We start from the raw sequence: 21,480 nt of genomic DNA, 5'->3' as shown, positions 1-21,480 counted from the left end.
GGGAGTTAGGGTGGGTGAGATAGGCGAGGGGTACACACACACACATAGGTGGGTAATACATACACACACATTTGGAGGATACACACACAGGTGGAGGATACATACACACACAGGTGGAAGATACACACACACACAGGTGGAGGATACATACACACACAGGTGGAGGATACATACACACACAGGTGGAAGATACACACACACACACAGGTGGATGATACATACACACACAGGTGGAAGATACACACACACACAGGTGGAGGATACATACACACACAGGTGGAAGATACACACACACACAGGTGGGTAATACATACACACACAGGTGGAAGATACACACACACACAGGTGGAAGATACATACACACACAGGTGGAGGATACATACACACACAGGTGGAGGATACATACACACACAGGTGGAGGATACATACACACACAGGTGGAGGATACATACACACACAGGTGGAGGATACACACACACAGGTGGAGGATACATACACACACACACACACAGGTGGAGGATACATACACACACACACACACAGGTGGAGGATACATACACACACACACACAGGTGGAGGATACATACACACACACACACAGGTGGAGGATACATACACACACAGGTGGAGGATACATACACACACAGGTGGAATATACATACACACACAGGAGGAGGATACACACACACACAGGTGGAGGATGCATACACACACAGGTGGAGGATGCATACACACACAGGTGGAGGATACATACACACACAGGTGGAGGATACATACACACACAGGTGGAAGATACACACACACACAGGTGGAGGATACATACACACACAGGTGGAAGATACATACACACACAGGTGGAAGATACATACACACACAGGTGGAAGATACATACACACACAGGTGGAAGATACACACACACACACACACACACACACACACACACACACACACACACACACACACAGGTGGAAGATACACACACACACAGGTGGAAGATACACACACACACAGGTGGAAGATACACACACACACACACACACACACACACACACACACACACACACACACACACACACACACACACACACACACACACACACACACACACACACACACAGGTGGAAGATACACACACACACAGGTGGAGAATACATACACACACAGGTGGAAGATACACACACACACAGGTGGAGGATACATACACACACAGGTGGAAGATACATACACACACAGGTGGAAGATACACACACACACACACACAGGTGGAGGATACATACACACACAGGTGGAAGATACACACACACACAGGTGGAGGATACATACACACACAGGTGGAAGATACATACACACACAGGTGGAAGATACATACACACACAGGTGGAAGATACACACACACACACACACACAGGTGGAAGATACACACACACACAGGTGGAGGATACATACACACACAGGTGGAAGATACACACACACACACAGGTGGAATATACATACACACACAGGAGGAGGATACATACACACAGGTGGAGGATACATACACACACAGGTGGAGGATACATACACACACAGGTGGAAGATACACACACACACAGGTGGAGGATACATACACACACAGGTGGAGGATACATACACACACAGGTGGAAGATACACACACACACAGGTGGAGGATACATACACACACAGGTGGAAGATACACACACACACACAGGTGGAGGATACACACACACACAGGTGGAGGATACATACACACACAGGTGGAGGATACACACACACAGGTGGAAGATACATACACACACAGGTGGAAGATACATACACACACAGGTGGAAGATACACACACACACAGGTGGAGGATACATACACACACAGGTGGAGGATACACACACACACAGGTGGAGGATACATACACACACAGGTGGAAGATACACAGGTGGAATATACATACACACACAGGAGGAGGATACATACACACAGGTGGAGGATACATACACACACAGGTGGAAGATACACACACACAGGTGGAATATACATACACACACAGGAGGAGGATACATACACACACAGGTGGAATATACATACACACACAGGTGGAAGATACACACACACACAGGTGGAAGGTACACACACACACAGGTGGAGGATACATACACACACAGGTGGAGGATACACACACACAGGTGGAAGATACATACACACACAGGTGGAGGATACACACACAGGTGGAGGATACACACACACACAGGTGGAAGGTACACACACACACAGGTGGAGGATACATACACACACAGGTGGAGGATACACACACAGGTGGAGGATACATACACACACAGGTGGAGGACACACACACAGGTGGAAGATACATACACACACGGGTGGAGGATACATACACACAGGTGGAAGATACATACACACACAGGTGGAGGATACATACACACACAGGTGGAGGATACATACACACACAGGTGGAAGATACATACACACAGGTGGAAGATACATACACACACAGGTGGAGGATACATACACACACAGGTGGAGGATACATACACACACAGGTGGAAGATACATACACACACAGGTGGAAGATACATACACACACAGGTGGAGGATACATACACACACGGGTGGAGGATACATACACACAGGTGGAAGATACATACACACACAGGTGGAAGATACATACACACACAGGTGGAGGATACATACACACAGGTGGAGGATACATACACACACAGGTGGAAGATACATACACACAGGTGGAGGATATATACACACAGGTGGAGGATACATACACACACAGGTGGAAGATACATACACACACAGGTGGAAGATACATACACACACAGGTGGAGGATATATACACACACAGGTGGAGGATACATACACACAGGTGGAGGATACATACACACACAGGTGGAAGATACATACACACAGGTGGAGGATATATACACACAGGTGGAGGATATATACACACACAGGTGGAGGATACATACACACAGGTGGAGGATACATACACACACAGGTGGAGGATACATACACACACAGGTGGAGGATACATACACACACAGGTGGAGGATACATACACACACAGGTGGAGGATACACACACACAGGTGGAGGATACATACACACACAGGTGGAGGATATATACACACACAGGTGGAGGATACATACACACAGGTGGAGGATACACACACACACAGGTGGAGGATACATACACACACAGGTGGAGGATATATACACACACAGGTGGAGGATACATACACACAGGTGGAGGATACATACACACAGGTGGAGGATACATACACACACAGGTGGAAGATACATACACACACAGGTGGAGGATACATACACACACAGGTGGAGGATACATACACACACAGGTGGAGGATACACACACACACAGGTGGAAGATACATACACACACAGGTGGAAGATACATACACACACAGGTGGAAGATACATACACACACAGGTGGAGGATACATACACACACACACACAGGTGGAGGATACATACACACAGGTGGAGGATACATACACACAGGTGGAGGATACATACACACACAGGTGGAAGATACATACACACACAGGTGGAGGATACATACACACACAGGTGGAGGATACATACACACACAGGTGGAGGATACATACACACACAGGTGGAGGATACACACACACACAGGTGGAAGATACATACACACACAGGTGGAAGATACATACACACACAGGTGGAGGATACATACACACACAGGTGGAGGATACACACACACACAGGTGGAGGATACACACACACACAGGTGGAGGATACATACACACACAGGTGGAAGATACACACACACACAGGTGGAGGATACATACACACACAGGTGGAGGATACATACACACACAGGTGGAAGATACATACACACACAGGTGGAGGATACATACACACACAGGTGGAGGATACACACACACACAGGTGGAGGATACATACACACACAGGTGGAAGATACACACACACACACACAGGTGGAGGATACATACACACACAGGTGGAGGATACAAACACACAGATGGAGGATACACACACACACAGGTGGAAGATACACACACACACAGGTGGAAGATACATACACACACAGGTGGAAGATACATACACACACAGGTGGAAGATACACACACAGGTGGAGGATACATACACACACAGGTGGAGGATGCACACACACACAGATGGAGGATACATACACACACAGGTGGAGGATACATACACACACAGGTGGAGGATACATACACACACAGGTGGAGGATACATACACACACAGGTGGAGGATACATACACACACAGGTGGAGGATATATACACACACAGGTGGAGGATACATACACACACAGGTGGAGGATACATACACACACAGGTGGAAGATACACACACACACAGGTGGAGGATACATACACACACAGGTGGAGGATACACACACACACAGATGGAGGATACATACACACACAGGTGGAAGATACATACACACACAGGTGGAGGATACATACACACACAGGTGGAGGATACATACACACACAGGTGGAGGATACATACACACACAGGTGGAAGGTACACACACACACAGGTGGAAGATACATACACACACAGGTGGAAGATACACACACACAGGTGGAGGATACATACACACACAGGTGGAAGATACATACACACACAGGTGGAAGATACATACACACACAGGTGGAAGATACACACACACAGGTGGAAGATACACACACACAGGTGGAAGATACACACACACACAGGTGGAAGATACACACAGGTGGGTGATACATACACACAGGTGGAGGATACATACACACACAGGTGGAAGATACATACACACACAGGTGGAAGATACACACACACAGGTGGAAGATACACACACACACAGGTGGAAGATACACACACACACAGGTGGAAGATACACACAGGTGGGTGATACATACACACAGGTGGAGGATACATACACACACAGGTGGAAGATACATACACACACAGGTGGAAGATACATACACACACAGGTGGAGGATACATACACACACAGGTGGAGGATACACACACACACAGGTGGAGGATACACACACACACAGGTGGAGGATACATACACACACAGGTGGAAGATACACACACACACAGGTGGAGGATACATACACACACAGGTGGAGGATACATACACACACAGGTGGAAGATACATACACACACAGGTGGAGGATACATACACACACAGGTGGAGGATACACACACACACAGGTGGAGGATACATACACACACAGGTGGAAGATACACACACACACACACAGGTGGAGGATACATACACACACAGGTGGAGGATACAAACACACAGATGGAGGATACACACACACACAGGTGGAAGATACACACACACACAGGTGGAAGATACATACACACACAGGTGGAAGATACATACACACACAGGTGGAAGATACACACACAGGTGGAGGATACATACACACACAGGTGGAGGATGCACACACACACAGATGGAGGATACATACACACACAGGTGGAGGATACATACACACACAGGTGGAGGATACATACACACACAGGTGGAGGATACATACACACACAGGTGGAGGATACATACACACACAGGTGGAGGATATATACACACACAGGTGGAGGATACATACACACACAGGTGGAGGATACATACACACACAGGTGGAAGATACACACACACACAGGTGGAGGATACATACACACACAGGTGGAGGATACACACACACACAGATGGAGGATACATACACACACAGGTGGAAGATACATACACACACAGGTGGAGGATACATACACACACAGGTGGAGGATACATACACACACAGGTGGAGGATACATACACACACAGGTGGAAGGTACACACACACACAGGTGGAAGATACATACACACACAGGTGGAAGATACACACACACAGGTGGAGGATACATACACACACAGGTGGAAGATACATACACACACAGGTGGAAGATACATACACACACAGGTGGAAGATACACACACACAGGTGGAAGATACACACACACAGGTGGAAGATACACACACACACAGGTGGAAGATACACACAGGTGGGTGATACATACACACAGGTGGAGGATACATACACACACAGGTGGAAGATACATACACACACAGGTGGAAGATACACACACACAGGTGGAAGATACACACACACACAGGTGGAAGATACACACACACACAGGTGGAAGATACACACAGGTGGGTGATACATACACACAGGTGGAGGATACATACACACACAGGTGGAAGATACATACACACACAGGTGGAAGATACATACACACACAGGTGGAAGATACACACAGGTGGGTGATACATACACACAGGTGGAGGATACATACACACACAGGTGGAAGGTACACACACACACAGGTGGAAGATACATACACACACAGGTGGAAGATACACACACACACAGGTGGAGGATACATACACACACAGGTGGAAGATACATACACACACAGGTGGAAGATACATACACACACAGGTGGAAGATACACACACACACAGGTGGAAGATACACACACACACAGGTGGAAGATACACACACACACAGGTGGAAGATACACACAGATGGGTGATACATACACACAGGTGGAGGATACATACACACACAGGTGGAAGATACATACACACACAGGTGGAAGATACATACACACACAGGTGGAAGATACATACACACACAGGTGGAAGATACACACAGGTGGGTGATACATACACACAGGTGGAGGATACATACACACACAGGTGGAAGATACACACACACACACAGGTGGAAGATACACACAGGTGGGTGATACATACACACAGGTGGAGGATACATACACACACAGGTGGAGGATACATACACACACAGGTGGAAGATACACACACACACAGGTGGAAGATACACACACACACAGGTGGAAGATACACACAGGTGGGTGATACATACACACACACACAGGTGGAAGATACACACAGGAGGAGGATACATACACACACAGGTGGAAGGTACACACACACAGGTGGAAGATACATACACACACAGGTGGAGGATACATACACACACAGGTGGAGGATACATACACACACAGGTGGAGGATACATACACACACAGGTGGAGGATACATACACACACAGGTGGAAGATACATACACACACAGGTGGAGGATACATACACACACAGGTGGAAGATACATACACACACAGGTGGAGGATACATACACACACAGGTGGAGGATACATACACACACAGGTGGAAGATACATACACACACAGGTGGAAGATACACACAGGTGGGTGATACATACACACACAAACATCAGATGGATGGTTGGAGGGGTGCTAACCTTGGAGGAGACTGTCTGAGACTGATGTCCAACTGATCAGGGCTGCGTCCCAAATGGCATCTTATTCCCTTTATCGACCACTACTTTTGACCAGGGCACATGGGGCCATTTAAAGGGGATAGGGGGTCATTTGGGATGCAAGCAATCTTCGTTGTGATGAGTTTACAGTATGATGGGACTTACCATAATGTGGCCTCCACCAGGGGTGTGGTGTGCATTATCCAGGGAACCCACCTTGGGCTGGGCCTTGTCTTTAAAGTCCAGCTTCACACTCTCTATGCGCACGTTACCTCCCCCTAGTGGAGTGGAGGGAGAGGGTAGAGAGAGAGGGAGAGGGTAGGGAGCGAGGGAGAGGGTAGGGAGCGAGGGAGAGAGTCGGGAGTGAGGGAGAGGGTAGGGAGTGAGGGAGAGGGTAGGGAGCGAGGGAGAGGGTAGGGAGCGAGGGAGAGGGTCGGGAGTGAGGGAGAGGGTAGGGAGTGAGGGAGAGGGTAGGGAGTGAGGGAGAGGGTAGGGAGCGAGGGAGAGGGTAGGGAGCGAGGGAGAGAGTCGGGAGTGAGGGAGAGGGTAGGGAGTGAGGGAGAGGGTAGGGAGCGAGGGAGAGGGTAGGGAGCGAGGGAGAGGGTAGGGAGCGAGGGAGAGGGTCGGGAGTGAGGGAGAGGGTAGGGAGTGAGGGAGAGGGTAGGGAGTGAGGGAGAGGGTAGGGAGCGAGGGAGAGGGTAGGGAGTGAGGGAGAGGGTAGGGAGTGAGGGAGAGGGTAGGGAGCGAGGGAGAGGGTCGGGAGTGAGGGAGAGGGTAGGGAGTGAGGGAGAGGGTAGGGAGTGAGGGAGAGGGTAGGGAGCGAGGGAGAGGGTAGGGAGCGAGGGAGAGGGTAGGGAGCGAGGGAGAGGGTCGGGAGTGAGGGAGAGGGTAGGGAGTGAGGGAGAGGGTAGGGAGCGAGGGAGAGGGTAGGGAGCGAGGGAGAGGGTAGGGAGCGAGGGAGAGGGTAGGGAGCGAGGGAGAGGGTAGGGAGCGAGGGAGAGGGTAGGGAGCGAGGGAGAGGGTAGGGAGTGAGGGAGAGGGTAGGGAGTGAGGGAGAGGGTAGGGAGTGAGGGAGAGGGTCGGGAGTGAGGGAGAGGGTCGGGAGTGAGGGAGAGGGTAGGGAGTGAGGGAGAGGGTAGGGAGTGAGGGAGAGGGTAGGGAGTGAGGGAGAGGGTAGGGAGTGAGGGAGAGGGTAGGGAGTGAGGGAGAGGGTAGAGAGAGAGGGAGAGGGTAGAGAGAGAGGGAGAGGGTAGAGAGAGAGGAGAGGAAGTAGAAGAGACTTCAAGACAGGAATGTATTATCCTCCCATTAATTTGTTCCAATACATCATTATAACTTATTATCAATAATTAGTCAAACTGAATATATGACAGACTAGGCAGACCCTTATTCCTTATCAGGAGCCCAATTAGCTGTTGCCATGACAACAGTTAGTCTTCCTGGGGTCCATACCTTGCAGATATATCTGTAGTTTAATATGTAATCTAAAAGTTGCTTCGAAAATGGATTGTTACCTCTAGGATGCAGGGTGAGTGTCGCAGTGTGAATAATTATTGGACAGAAGCGGATAATCGGTATGACCACGAGATGGCGATGTAGGACTCTGTCACAGTAGTCAGTCACCACTATCTCAGAGCAGGGGGGATTTTTCTGCATCACACATTAGATCCTCTTACTGTGTGGAAGATTCCCAAATAACACCTTCCCTATGGTGCACACATTTTGACTAGAGCCCATACCCAGAGGTATCTGGTAAAAAGTAGTGCATTATACAAGGGAATAGGGTGGCATTTGGAACACACATTATGATGCTCTCTCACTCTTTCCTTTATCTACAGTAAGGTAAAGGTCTACTTCCTATACAAGCCCACCATGTTAATGGTTCTAGTGTGTTGTGGATACACTGTAAGCTCACATATCTCTCAACTGTCAGAGTGGGGTAACCCAGGTAGATTATGATTGAGATCAATTTTGAGCCTTTTTACAGACAACTAGTTTGAAACCGTTGAAGAAGAGACGTCTTGCCCTCGACGACACATATTTTTGTAGTGTAAAGAGACATAGCTGCAGCTGGAATCAGTTTGCCAAGGCACCTCCGTACACACAGTCTACAGGTAGAGCAGGTAGGTTACCTGGCCGGTGTCGGATGTTGTCCAGCGATCCACACTTGGAGGTCACGTGACTCAGGTCAATCTTCTTGGTCTGAATCTGCACCTGTGGGTATGATCTGTGTTAGTTTGGTCATTTCTACCCATTAACCCATTGTCCAACCAAGGAGGATCAAGAGGCTGAGAACCACCATCTCCTGTCTCTGACGTAAAGGACTGAACCAAAAGCCATTTGGCTATGGCTGGCCTGGACCTATTCAGCACTAGTAAAGTAACAGTGATTTAGAGGAGTATACTATGGATAGAGATGACACGTTTGGCTTGTCCTCCATTTAAAAAGAAGAAAAACAGGGTTTTGAGAGTCATTACCTCAGAATCATGGTGTGCTGCTCTCCACAATCCTAGCAATATCTACTTCTAATATCAAGTACAACATCTGCTATTATTATGCCTAACGAGAACCCTGTGGTTCAGTTATGAAAGTCTGAAAAGACAATAAAATCACACATTCAGAATGTTAGCCATAAAATATTAGCCAATAAAAATCACACATTCAGAATGTTAGCCATAGAATTTTTGCCAATAAAAATACACATTCAGAATAGCCAGAGATTATTAGCCAATAAAAACACACATTCAGAATATTAGCCAGGGAATATTAGCCAATAAAAATACACATTCAGAATTTGCGAGAAAGAGAGAAAGACGGGTGGAATAAAGTATAGTGAGTGAGTGAATTAGTGAGTGATTTATTATGAAAAATAAACCAACTATATCTTGATTGTATAAGTATTCAACCCCCTGTCAATACATGTTAGAATCACCTTTGGCATCTGTCTTTCTAGGTCTCCAAGAGCTTTGCACACCTGGATTGCACAATATTTGCACATTATTCTTTAAAATAAATTCTTCAAGCTCTGTCAAGTTGGTTGTTGATCATTGTTAGACAGCCATTTTCAAGTTTTGCCGTAGATTTAAGTCAAAACTGTAACTCGGACACTAGGTCACATTCACTGTCTTCTTGGTAAGCAACTCCAGCGTACATTTGGCCTTGTGTTTTAGGTTATTGTCCTGCTGAAAGGTGAATTAATCTCCCAGTGTCTGGTGGAAAGCAGACTGAACCAGGTTTTCCTCTAGGACTTTGCCTGTGCTTAGCTCCATTCCGTGTTTATCCTAAAAAACTCAATAGACCTTGCTGATGACAAACATACCCATAAATATGAAAAATATGAAGAGTGGTACTCTTGTTGATCCATCCTCAGTTCTCCTTTCACAGGCATTAAACTCTGTAACTGTTTTCTTTGTGAGGCATTGGAAAACCTCCCTGGTCTTTGTGATTGAATCTGTGTTTGAAATTCACTGCTCAACTGAGGGACCTTACAGATAATTGTATAATGCAGGGTACAGAGATGAGGTAGTCATTCAAAAATGATGTTAAACACTATTATTGCACACAGAGTGAGTCCATACAACTTATTATGTGACGTGTTAAGCACATGTTTACTCCTGGACATATTTAAAATAGCCATAACAAAGGGGTTCAATACTTATTTTTAATTTGAGAAAAAAAAAATTTAAAACATAATTCCACTTTGACATTATGGGATATTGTACGCCAGAGACACAGCATTTCAATTGAATCAATTTTAAAGTCAGGCTGTAACACAACTAAATTGAAAAGGTCAAGGGGAGTGAATACTTTCTGAATGCCCTGTATATGCTTGTTGCAACAGTATCTGATAGAAACTATAGCCTCCCCAACCATGCAGAATGCTAGTGAACATGTTGAGAAAGACAGAGCTGTGGTTTGTGTCAGTGACTAATCTATCCATCTATCATTTACTCTTCACAAGTGGGGTTTGAGAGAGAGGGGGATGAGAGAGATAGCCAATGTTCAAGTTCAACCCCTTCCCCTCCAAGAAACAGAAGCACACCCATAAAGGAGATAGCCTGGTCCCAGATCTGTTTGTGCTCTTTCCAACTCCATTGCTTTTACTGTCAAGCCAAACAGTCTGGTATGACAATTCCATAAGGAATTGGCAGAGAGAAGGGCACCCAGGCTATAGCAGAGGTGGTGTCAATGCCAAGTGGAACCAAGTGAGAAGGTGAACACAGGTCGCATCTCAAATGGCACCCTATTTCCTATGGGCCTTGGTAAAAAGTAGTGCACCAAATAGGGAATAGGGTGTAATTTGAGACGTTGTACAATACATAGCCTTGGACTGGGATAGGAACCATGTGGTCCCCAGTTCTGCATCTCCCTGGAACTCTGACTGGTGAGTGAGTGAGTGAGTGAGTGAGTGAGTGAGTGAGTGAGTGAGTGAGTGAGTGAGTGAGTGAGTGAGTGAGTGAGTGAGTGAGTGAGTGAGTGAGTGAGTGAGAGAGAGAGTGAGAGAGAGAGAGAGAGAGAGAGAGAGAGAGAGAGAGAGAGAGAGAGAGAGAGAGAAAGAAAGAAAGAAAGAAAGAAAGAAAGAAAGAAAGAAAGAAAGAAAGAAAGAAAGAAAGAGGAGGCCTGTGTATGTGAGAGAGAGAGAGACAGAAAAAGACAGAAAAGAAGGGTGAAGAAGAAGAGGAGGAGGAAGAATGTGTGTGAGAGAAAGGGGTACCATACCAAAAAGAAAGAGAGGAGTGTGTGTGAGAGAGAAAGGTATGGAGGAGAGACGTCAAGTGTATTAGGGATAAAAGACTCACATTTCCCCCTCCCGCAGCATACTGTCTTTTGTCCAGGGAGCCACACCTAGACTGAACATGGCTAAAGTCCAGTTTAACACTGGGAATAAGCACCTGTAGGAGTCGGGGATAACGTTTATATCATGTTTATATTTATAGAAGTGAAGGTGAGGGCCGGAGAGGGATTGGGTTTGTGACACAGAGCTTCATCCAGATGACTCGACGAACAGCTTCCCTGACCTCTAACCTCTGACCTCTCAACACATCAGGGCATAACATTAGTACCAGAGCTGGGTTTTGAATTCAATTTCAATTCAGTCAATCGTCAAAGAAAATGTCAGTTTAATTTCTCCTCCAATGGGTTTTGAGAAGGACAAGAGGAGAAAGGACGTGTTGTGTATGCAATTGAGATGACACGGTGACCTTCTTGCCTTGTGTCTACAGCGGAGGAAGCTAGTTGTGATCCTCAAGAGTTAGGATAAACATAGATAAAAACTCAGCAAAAAAAGAAACTTCCCTTTTCAGAACCGTGTCGTTCAAAGATAATTCGTAAAAATCCAAATAACTTCACAGATCTTCATTGCAAAGGGTTTAAACACTGTTTCCCATGCTTGTTCAATGAACCATAAACAATTAATGAACATGCACCTGTGGAACGGTCGTTAAGACACTAACAGCTTATAGACGGTAGGCAATTAAGGTCACAGTTATTAAAACTTAGGACACTAAAGAGGCCTTTCTACTGACCCTGAAAAACACCAAAAGAAAGATGCCCAGGGTCCCTGCTCATCTGCGTGAACGTGCCTTAGGCATGCTGTAATGAGGCATAAGGACTGCAGATGTGGTCAAGGCAATAAATTGCAATGTCTGTACTGTGAGACGCCTAAGACAGCGCTATAGGGAGACAGGACAGACAGCTGATCGTACTCGTAGTGGCAGACCATGTGTAACAACACCTGCACAGGATCGGTACATCCGAGCATCACACCTGCCGGACAGGTATAGGATGGCAACAACAACTGCCCGAGTTACACCAGGAACACACAATCCCTCCATCAGTGCTCAGACTGTCCGCAATAGGCTGAGAGAGGCTTGACTGAGGGCTTGTAGGTCTGTTGTAAGGCAGGTCCTCACCAGACATCACCGGCAACAATGTCGCCTATGGGCACAAACCCACCGTCACTGGACCAGACAGGCATGGCAAAAGGGCTATTTTTTACCTTTATTTAACTAGGCAAGTGAGTTAAGAACAAATTCCTATTTTCAATGACGGCGTAGGAACAGTGGGTTAAGTGCCTCGGGAGCCAACCGACACATTTTTACCTTATCAGCTGAGTGATTCGATCTTGCAACCTTTCACTTACTAGTCCAATGCTCTAACCACTAGGCTACCTGCCACGTCTTCACTGATGAGTTGCGGTTTTGTCTGACCAGGGGGGATGGTCGGATTAGCGATAATTGTCCATTTGGAATGAGCATTACACCGAGGACTGTACTGTGGAGCAGGATCAATTTGGAGGTGGAGGGTCAGTCATTGCCTGGGGCGGTGTGTCACAGCCTCATCAGACTGAGCTCGTTGTCATTGCAGGCAATCTCAACGCTGTGTGTTAAAGGAAAGACATCCTCCTTCCCTATGTGGTACCCTTCCTGCAGGCTCATCCTGACATGACCCTACAGCATGACAATGCCACCAGCCATACTGCTCATTCTGTGTGTGATTTCCTGCAAGACAGGAATGTCAGTGTTCTGCCATGACCAGCGAAGAGCCCAGAACTCAATCCCATTGAGCACGTCAGAGCCCTATGGGTCCTGGTCAAAAGTAGTGTACTATTTAGGGGAATAGGGTGCCATTCGGGATGCATCCATAGACTGTGAATATGGGATGTAAACTAGAATGGCTAAGGGACAGGATTTCTTTCTAAAACAGTCACAGTGATTGGGCCAGGGCCTGCTGTAGCTGTAAGGAGACAAAGTAAGTTAGATTGAGACACAAACATAAAATAGCAGGATTGGTCGCGCTGCAAAGTATAAAACATCTTAATACATTTATATCGCTAGACATGCAGGAAGTGGGGAAGAAAATCTAAAGGAAAGTCACAGGCCAGCAGATAGCACAGAGAGAAAGATAACCTGTGAGCAGTGGATTGGAGTGGTTTAAGTGGTGAGAAAGAACAAAAGAATGAGAGAAAAAACAGAGCAAGAAGAGAGAGATAAGGCAGAGGTCATCTGGTTGGAGGTCACTGCTGGAGCTTCACAGAAAAACAACAAGTAGAAAACATTCTTCTTCCCACTGCATTACTCTCACAACAACACAAACATTTTGATAAATCCCCTCATGTTGTACTTCTTTATACACCATGTACAGTATGCTTATAACACACATACTTATACATATGCATATTCTCTATAAGCCTCCGCCATTTTAAGGCCACTACTGTGGAGAATAGTTGCTTTAATGCATCTCTATAGAACATGTTTGAAACGTCCATGTTGTGTTCCATGTCATAACAGGTACAGAGAGGTACAAATGATTGTTTGAGTATGTGAACTCTGAATGGAAGATACATACAGTAGATGCACATGTGTTGTTGATAAACTGCATCAACACCATCATTGTTTTGTTGCATGTGAATATATATACTTCCATCATTAGAGTGGGTATATATTACAACTGAATGACGAATAAGAAGAGGAGACTTCAGCTTTGATCATCAGGCTGTTCAGATAAGATACTGAACCATACAGGAGGCAAAGTGCTCAGGAAAGGGAGTCTGTGATTTAAGTGTTTTTGGTTTTGTGCACATATCAATGGAACTGTACTCCCATTACAGTAGCTAGCTAGATGTGGTTCTGGGTTCCAAGATGAATGGAACTGAGCCTACAGTTCGCTCTTCAAGGGAGAGACAAGGATATATCTTCACTTATAGGCTAATTGGAGAGTTCTGTCATCATACCAAGGTGGGAGTTGGCACATCTCAGAGCTAGCTGCATTGTAATGGAAAGAGGGGGAGCAGATTGTGCATGTTGGCAGACAGGCTGAAGTAGGACTGGGGACTGGGGTTGGAGAGAAGGATAGGGGCAGGGGTGGAAGCAGGGTTTGAATAATACAATGACTTGATATTTAGATGTTCTTGATATTTCAATTCTTATGGGGGGCTGATTTACTATGGGGGTGCCCAGTCCCCCTCTGTAATTGGAACCCTGGCTGAGGGTAAGGGTGGCCCCTGTACGGACATGTGCTTGATGGGGTTACAGTCCACTCATCTCCCAATAGAGGGAGAGGTCTAGTACACACTCAGGCCGTACAACTGACACATTTTTGATGAGTTTGTCCGCACAACAATGTTTGCACAACAGTTGGTGCTAGGGGTGGAAAATTCTGGTAACTTAGCCCCAAATTCCAGTGAAAAACAGGGCATTTTGGGAAGGTTATCAGAATGTTGAAACCCTGCCTAGTGGTGTCTCCATAAGTACATCAGTTGTTCAACATGAGTGTGTAGCCTACTAGGCCAGAGAGAGGAGAAGGGAGAGAGGGAACAGAACGGTAGGTAGAGGTACATACATGGCCTCCACGAGGAGAATGCTTCATGTTATCCTTGGATCCGCATTTTGATTGTACGTGACTGAAGTCCAGCTTCTTGTTTAAAATCTGAATCTAGAGGAAATACAGAGATATAATGTGGCTATTTAAATGAGGATGAGGATGGATGCCAGGCTTATGTGTTATGGAAGGGACGTATAGGCACAGCATTAAGAGGACAGACAGATAGCTATGTATGAAGGCAGGACAACTGTTGATGATGATCAGAGGAGAGCTGGATGGAGATTCAGATGAAGGCTACATGTCTTAATAGTGATGATACAGTATGTCAGTAGATACAGAACACAGCAGGTAGGTGGAGTTCATGACCCTTTCTACCATTACATATAGGGCTGGTAGAACAGAGCATCAGACAGTGAGTGACCTTTGATAAATCAGAAACCAGAGTACTGTGAAAAAAACTTAGGGTCAAAGGGGGACTTAATTTCCTGGCAAGATTTGACATGTCCCACTGGGCACATAAGTCAATTCAACGTCTATTCCACGTTGGTTTAACGTAATTTAATTGAAATGACGTAGTAACAACATTGATTCAACCATCGTGTGCCCAGTGGGGAGTTTGTGTTTGTCTCTTGTGTTTGTGTTTGTCTCTTGTGTTTGACTATGTGTGTGTGTGTTTGACTGTGTGTATGTGTTTGACTGTGTGTGTGTGTGTGTGTGTGTGTGTGTGTGTGTGTGTGTGTGTGTGTGTGTGTGTGTGTGTGTGTGTGTGTGTGTGTGTGTGTGTGTGTGTGTGTGTGTGTGTGTGTGTGTGTGTGTGTGTGTGTGTGTGTGTGTGTGTGTGTGTGTGTGTGTGTGTGTGTATAAGAGGGATCTTGGTAGATGAAGGTACTGTATACCAGTTGGTCTTTGGCTGGCATGGGGGCCCACGTCACACTGTGTGCAGCAGACAGATATAAGGAGAGAGAGACCAGGCGAAGGAGCAATCTCCAGATCCACGACGGGCTGCGTTTGGGCTCTGTTGTGGTGGCCGTTTGGCCCCTGCCTCTGTGTTGCTGATAGAAAAGCAAACACATTATTGATCTAACTAGTCACTGTGCTGTAGATGGGATACTGTTTAGGTTTTGCTACTGCTACTGGGCTGGTTGGAAGTACTGTCATGGGTTCTGCTATGCTTCAGGTCTGGGATACTGTAGGTCTGACTGGTTCTGTGTCCCAAATAGCAACCTATTTCCTATATAAGCTCTGGTCAAAAGTAATGCATACTACTTGGGATGCACACGTGGTCTGCTACTGGGCTGGTTGGAAGTACTGTATAGGCTCTGCTATGCTACAGGACTGGGATACTACTGTAGGTCTGTTACTGCTACTGGCTGGTTGGAAGTACTGCATAGGTTCTGCGATGCTACAGGGCTGTGTATATGTATCAGGGCCTACTGAAGGCCCTAGAGCAGCCTGTAGGAGTAAATCCAAAATGGCACCCTATACCCTCTATAGTACACTACGTTTAACCAGATAGAAAGATAGAAAATCTCCCTGGTCTGTCTGGTCTTCTTCAAAATGATTAATCAGCTTCTCCGACAATTGAACCACTTACGGACACATAGAGCCATTTCTAAGTTGCTGTCTAGGGTTGTGCTACTGAGACTGCTAAAGGATTCATCATACCTTCCGACTGCTCCGGAGCCATCGAGTCAAAAGAGCCAGAAAACAAACACCATTGCCTCAAAGGGCTGATTCATATTTAACAAAGTCTGTTAGAATCAGTCTGTTAGACTTAGGCACGGTCTGCATTCCAAATGGGCCCATAGGCTCTAGTCAAAAGTAGTGCACTATATAGGCAATAGAGTATCATTTGAGATGCAAATATTGAGTGGCTGGGAGACTTACAGCCTGGCAGCTGTGGCAACCCCATGCCCAGACAGTCACCCCTGGTTATGGGTTTATGTTGTCACTTCCTGTCACTGAGTACAGGGTTATGTTGTCACTTTCTGTTGGAACCCATGTCAGAGACCATTTCAGCCAGCCAGTGGCCCGGGGGTTTAGTCTAGTTTGCCACGGTAATTATATAATCATGTAACTGACAGTTATGGATGGAGACAGTCAGGAAAATAAAATAACCGCCATAACTGTAAAAAATAAATAAATGTAACTTTACCCAAAAGCAGCAAAGTAAAAGTATGTTTGGTTTACATCTGAGAGCCGATATAAGGAGAGAGGAGGCAAAGACGACAGGACGGCTGTGCATTCAAAATGATGACACGTGAGGTTGAGTCCGTTTCTTGCGGTAACATGGACGCTCCTTGTTTTTAAGCGACGTAAGCCGATAGGCAACTGCACATGAATGATTTCGGATTCTCTCAGACATTTCGAAAGGGAAAAATGACTTAGGGCTCTCGAGTGGCGCAGTGGTCTAAGGCACTGCATCTCAGTGCTAGAGGCATCACTACAGACATCCAGGTATCACAACCAGCCATGATTGGCAGTCCCATAGAGCGGCACACAATTGGCCCGGTGTAGGCCGTCATTGTAAATAATAATTTGTTCTTAACTGACTTGCCTAATTAAATAAAGGTTAAATAAAAAATAAATTATGGGAGAGTCCTCTTCAGACAGTCAACTCTCCTAACAAATCACTAGTTTGGGTAGACAGGGATTAAAACGTGGGCAAGAATTGTGCTCATATTTAGCTAATGCAATAATAGCTATGGCAGTGACATCACCGGTGTCGTGCTTCCCATTTTTAACTCGTCCTCTCTATCCCAACTGATGCCAGAACTTGTACGTTTTAGCTGGAGCATTGATACATTGCTGGAAGCAAGCCATCTGTCTAGATACACTACCTTGTTTCAGCATGGGGCTGTAGCAAATTAGCCTTTGGTTGCCTAGGCAACTCATCCCATCTGGGAGGCTAGACAGGTAGAGGTGTTCCAGACTATTCTCTAGCATCGATGGTGAGCTACAGAGGTACCTGACAGAGAAAACACCCCCAAACACTCATCCTTCTTCTGTCTCGGCCATTTGAAAAGCTCAGCTGCTACATCTAAATGGGACATTTATCTCATTCCCCTCCTTTTAAAACCATGACCCAGCAAACAGAGACCAGATAGACAGACTGAGGGAGGACGGAGCTACAGTAACAAGGGAGCGACAGGCTATGAACATGAAGAGGAACATGAAAGACAGAGAGAGGGACAGATGAGGGAGGAACAGGGTCTGAAAGGCTGGGAAGAAGCCCTGGAAAAGGAACTAGCAGATACAGCATCAGTCAAATACAATACAAGAATGAGGTAGAAAGGGAGCTAGAAACAGAGCATAAGGAGGGGAAATGAAGGGAGGTTAAATAAGGAGAAGGAAGAAAAGAGAGAGGGAGGGAGGGAGGGTGGATACATCAGGTAACCAAAGGAGGGGCACTAACCTGTCCCCCCTTGGGCTGGTACTTGATGTTGTCTGTGGAGCCGATCTTGGACTTGATGTTCTTGAGGTCGGGAAGGGGCTGGTTAAGGATGCGGAGCTGTTTGGGAGTGGTAGCAGGTGACTTGGGAGGGGTGCGGAGCAGAGCCACCTTGAATTAATGAATTCATGAATTGGGACCTGAATTGCCAAATTATAAATTGCTTCCATGATAAACTATTAGGAAAATAGATGTCTCAGTATGATCTCCTGAATAAATAAATGCTAAATAATTCAAATAAAATACAAATACAAATCCATACAACACCCTTGCTTCCTTCCCAGCTCTATTGAACCGGTTACCGAGGGTGTCATTTCAGAGGTAGACCATACCTTCTTCTCCTGCAGCAGGCTTCGAGAACGGGGTGTGCCAGGGGTGAGAGGGGTCCCAGGTGTGCGGCAGGAGTAGCTGTAGCTGGGAGGAGTCCCAGGGGAGATGGCTGTGGACCCTGGGGTGCGGGTTGTGGTGCACAGCGAACGGGAACGCATCGACTGTGTGCCTGGGTGTGGGGAGGTTCCATAAAGGTTACAGAGGTCATATAGAGAGGTTACTCAAAGGTCAATCAGGTTGGGCATCTCTCAGCACTACTCTATCCTGGTCCCAGATTTATTTGTGCGGTTTTGTGTTGTCTAAGATCCATATGAGTTGGAAAGACAGCACAAACAGATCTGGGACCAGGCTTACATTACTGCACCAAACTATCGAAGTTGGTCAGATGAAGAGTGGATCAAAACAAACACAAATGTGATAAAACAATGTACTTAATAGAATGAAAGAGGTTAATGAAGCCCAAACTATAGGCTTACTACCACTGGGCACAGATGTCAATTCAATGTCTATTCCACTTATTCCATTCCATTTAAATTTCATTTAAATGACGTGGAAACAATATTGATTCAATCAGTGTGTGCCCAGTGATTAACTACCAAGGATGAGACATTCCAACTAGTCATCTCTTACTAAGGATGTGATATTGAACACACAGAGTTGAACTGGATGAGACTGGGTGAGACCATGTGAGACAAGATGAGAATAGCTGGGACACTGCAGGACTAGGTGAGACTGCAGGACTAGGTGAAACCAGTTGGGGATGAAGAGGGACCGAGTTAGACTTGGATGAGACTGGATGGAACTGGATGAGATTGAGTTACTCTATACCTGTCCAACTAGGGGCGCGTCCTGTCCTATACTCCGCCCTGACCTCTGTACTGAATGCTAGAGGAGAGGATGAGCGGTAGAGGATTAAACAGAGGGAAAGATAGAGACAGAGAGACAGGGCGAGAGACAGAGAGAGAAATAGGGCGAGGGAGAGAGAGAGCGAAAGAGAGAGAGAGATGGGGAGTGAGAGAGAGAGCGAGAGAGAGAGAAGACGAGAGAGAGGGCAAGAGAGAGAGAGAGAGAGAGGCAAGAGAGAGAGAGAGAGAGAGAGAGAGAGAGAGAGAGAAAGGGCGAGAGAGAGAGGGCGAGAGAGAGAGAGAGCGAGAGAGAGGGCGAGAGAGAGAGACACCCTACAGAGCCCCAGGACAACAGCACAGTTAGACCCAACCAAATCATGAGAAAACAAAAAGATATTTACTTAACACATTGGAAAGAATTAACAAAAAAAACAGAGCAAATTAGAATGCTATTTGGCCCTACACAGAGAGTACACAGCGGCAGAATACCTGACCACTGTGACTGACCCAAAATTAAGGAAAGCTTTGACTATGTACAGACATGGCTCTCAAGAGAAGACAGGCTATGTGCTCACTGCCCACAAAATGAGGTGGAAACTGAGCTGCACTTCCTAACCTCCTGCCCAATGTATGACCATATTAGAGAGACATATTTCCCTCAGATTACACAGATCCACAAAGAATTCGAAAACAAATCCAATTTTGAAAAACTCCCATATCTACTGGGTGAAATTCCACAGTGTTGCAGCACAGCAGCAAGATTTGTGACCTGTTGCCACGAGAAAAGGGCAACCAGTGAAGAACAAACACCATTGTAAATACAACCCCTATTTATGCTTATTTATTTTATCTTGTGTCCTTTAACCATTTGTACATTGTTAAAACACTGTATATATATATAATATGACATTTGTAATGTCTTTACTGTTTTGAAACTTCTGTATGTGTAATGTTTACTGTTAATTTTTGTTGTTTTTCACTTTATATATTCACTTTGTATGTTGTCTACCTCACTTGCTTTGGCAATGTTAACACGTTTCCCATGCCAATAAAGCCCTTGAATTGAATTGAGAGAGAGAGAGAGAGAGAGAGAGAGAGAGAGAGAGAGAGAGAGAGAGAGAGAGAGAGAG

General features: G+C 46.0%; 2 protein-coding genes across 35 annotated transcripts in view; one reads left to right on the top strand and one right to left on the bottom strand.

Annotated features, from left to right (window-relative positions):
• Positions 1-21,480, bottom strand: part of LOC118385851 (microtubule-associated protein 2-like) — a 170,954-nt gene that overhangs the window by 3,260 nt on the left and 146,214 nt on the right. For 15 of the 23 annotated variants that reach the window (XM_052522665.1, XM_052522666.1, XM_052522674.1 and 12 more), the window contains 6 exons: positions 20,334-20,390; positions 19,508-19,674; positions 19,140-19,286; positions 15,743-15,835; positions 9,535-9,616; positions 7,568-7,680 (listed from right to left, as the gene is read on the bottom strand). In XM_052522665.1, the coding sequence (XP_052378625.1) occupies positions 7,568-7,680; positions 9,535-9,616; positions 15,743-15,835; positions 19,140-19,286; positions 19,508-19,674; positions 20,334-20,390 (659 nt within the window). Of the gene's footprint in view, positions 1-7,384; positions 7,465-7,567; positions 7,681-9,534; positions 9,617-15,742; positions 15,836-19,139; positions 19,287-19,507; positions 19,675-20,333; positions 20,391-21,480 lie in introns of all 23 variants that reach the window. The other 8 variants (XM_052522678.1, XM_052522680.1, XM_052522670.1 and 5 more) reach the window with 5 other exon arrangements.
• LOC127931132 (filaggrin-2-like) lies at positions 3-7,367 on the top strand. Of its 12 annotated transcripts, XM_052522694.1 has the most exons (4): positions 231-877; positions 1,234-1,262; positions 3,245-3,447; positions 5,034-7,367. In XM_052522694.1, the coding sequence occupies exon 4, from the start codon at positions 5,358-5,360 to the stop codon at positions 6,762-6,764; it is 1,407 nt and encodes a 468-aa protein (XP_052378654.1). In that variant the 5' UTR covers positions 231-877; positions 1,234-1,262; positions 3,245-3,447; positions 5,034-5,357; the 3' UTR covers positions 6,765-7,367. The 12 variants fall into 12 exon arrangements, 10 of the variants coding, with proteins under 10 accessions (XP_052378653.1, XP_052378655.1, XP_052378647.1 ...); XM_052522695.1 differs by lacking the exon at positions 1,234-1,262 and having other exon boundaries at positions 56-601; XM_052522687.1 differs by having other exon boundaries at positions 56-854; positions 1,234-2,773; positions 3,222-7,367.

The sequence above is a fragment of the Oncorhynchus keta genome, chromosome 7 (genome assembly GCF_023373465.1).
Source record: "Oncorhynchus keta strain PuntledgeMale-10-30-2019 chromosome 7, Oket_V2, whole genome shotgun sequence".
NCBI classification, from domain to species: Eukaryota; Metazoa; Chordata; class Actinopteri; order Salmoniformes; family Salmonidae; genus Oncorhynchus; species Oncorhynchus keta.
The sequence above is the reverse complement of the archived record's forward strand: the minus strand, read 5'-3'. Positions and strand labels throughout refer to the sequence as shown.

Excerpts from the sequence above, each read along its gene's own strand:
- LOC127931132 (XM_052522687.1), top strand. The coding sequence starts at position 724 with ATGCATACACACACAGGTGGAGGATACATACACACACAGGTGGAGGAT. Across the intron at positions 855-1,233 it reads GAAGATACATACACACACAG|GTGGAAGATACACACACACA; the intron begins GTGGAAGATACA and ends ATACACACACAG. Across the intron at positions 2,774-3,221 it reads TGGAGGATATATACACACAG|GTGGAGGATATATACACACA; the intron begins GTGGAGGATACA and ends ATACACACACAG.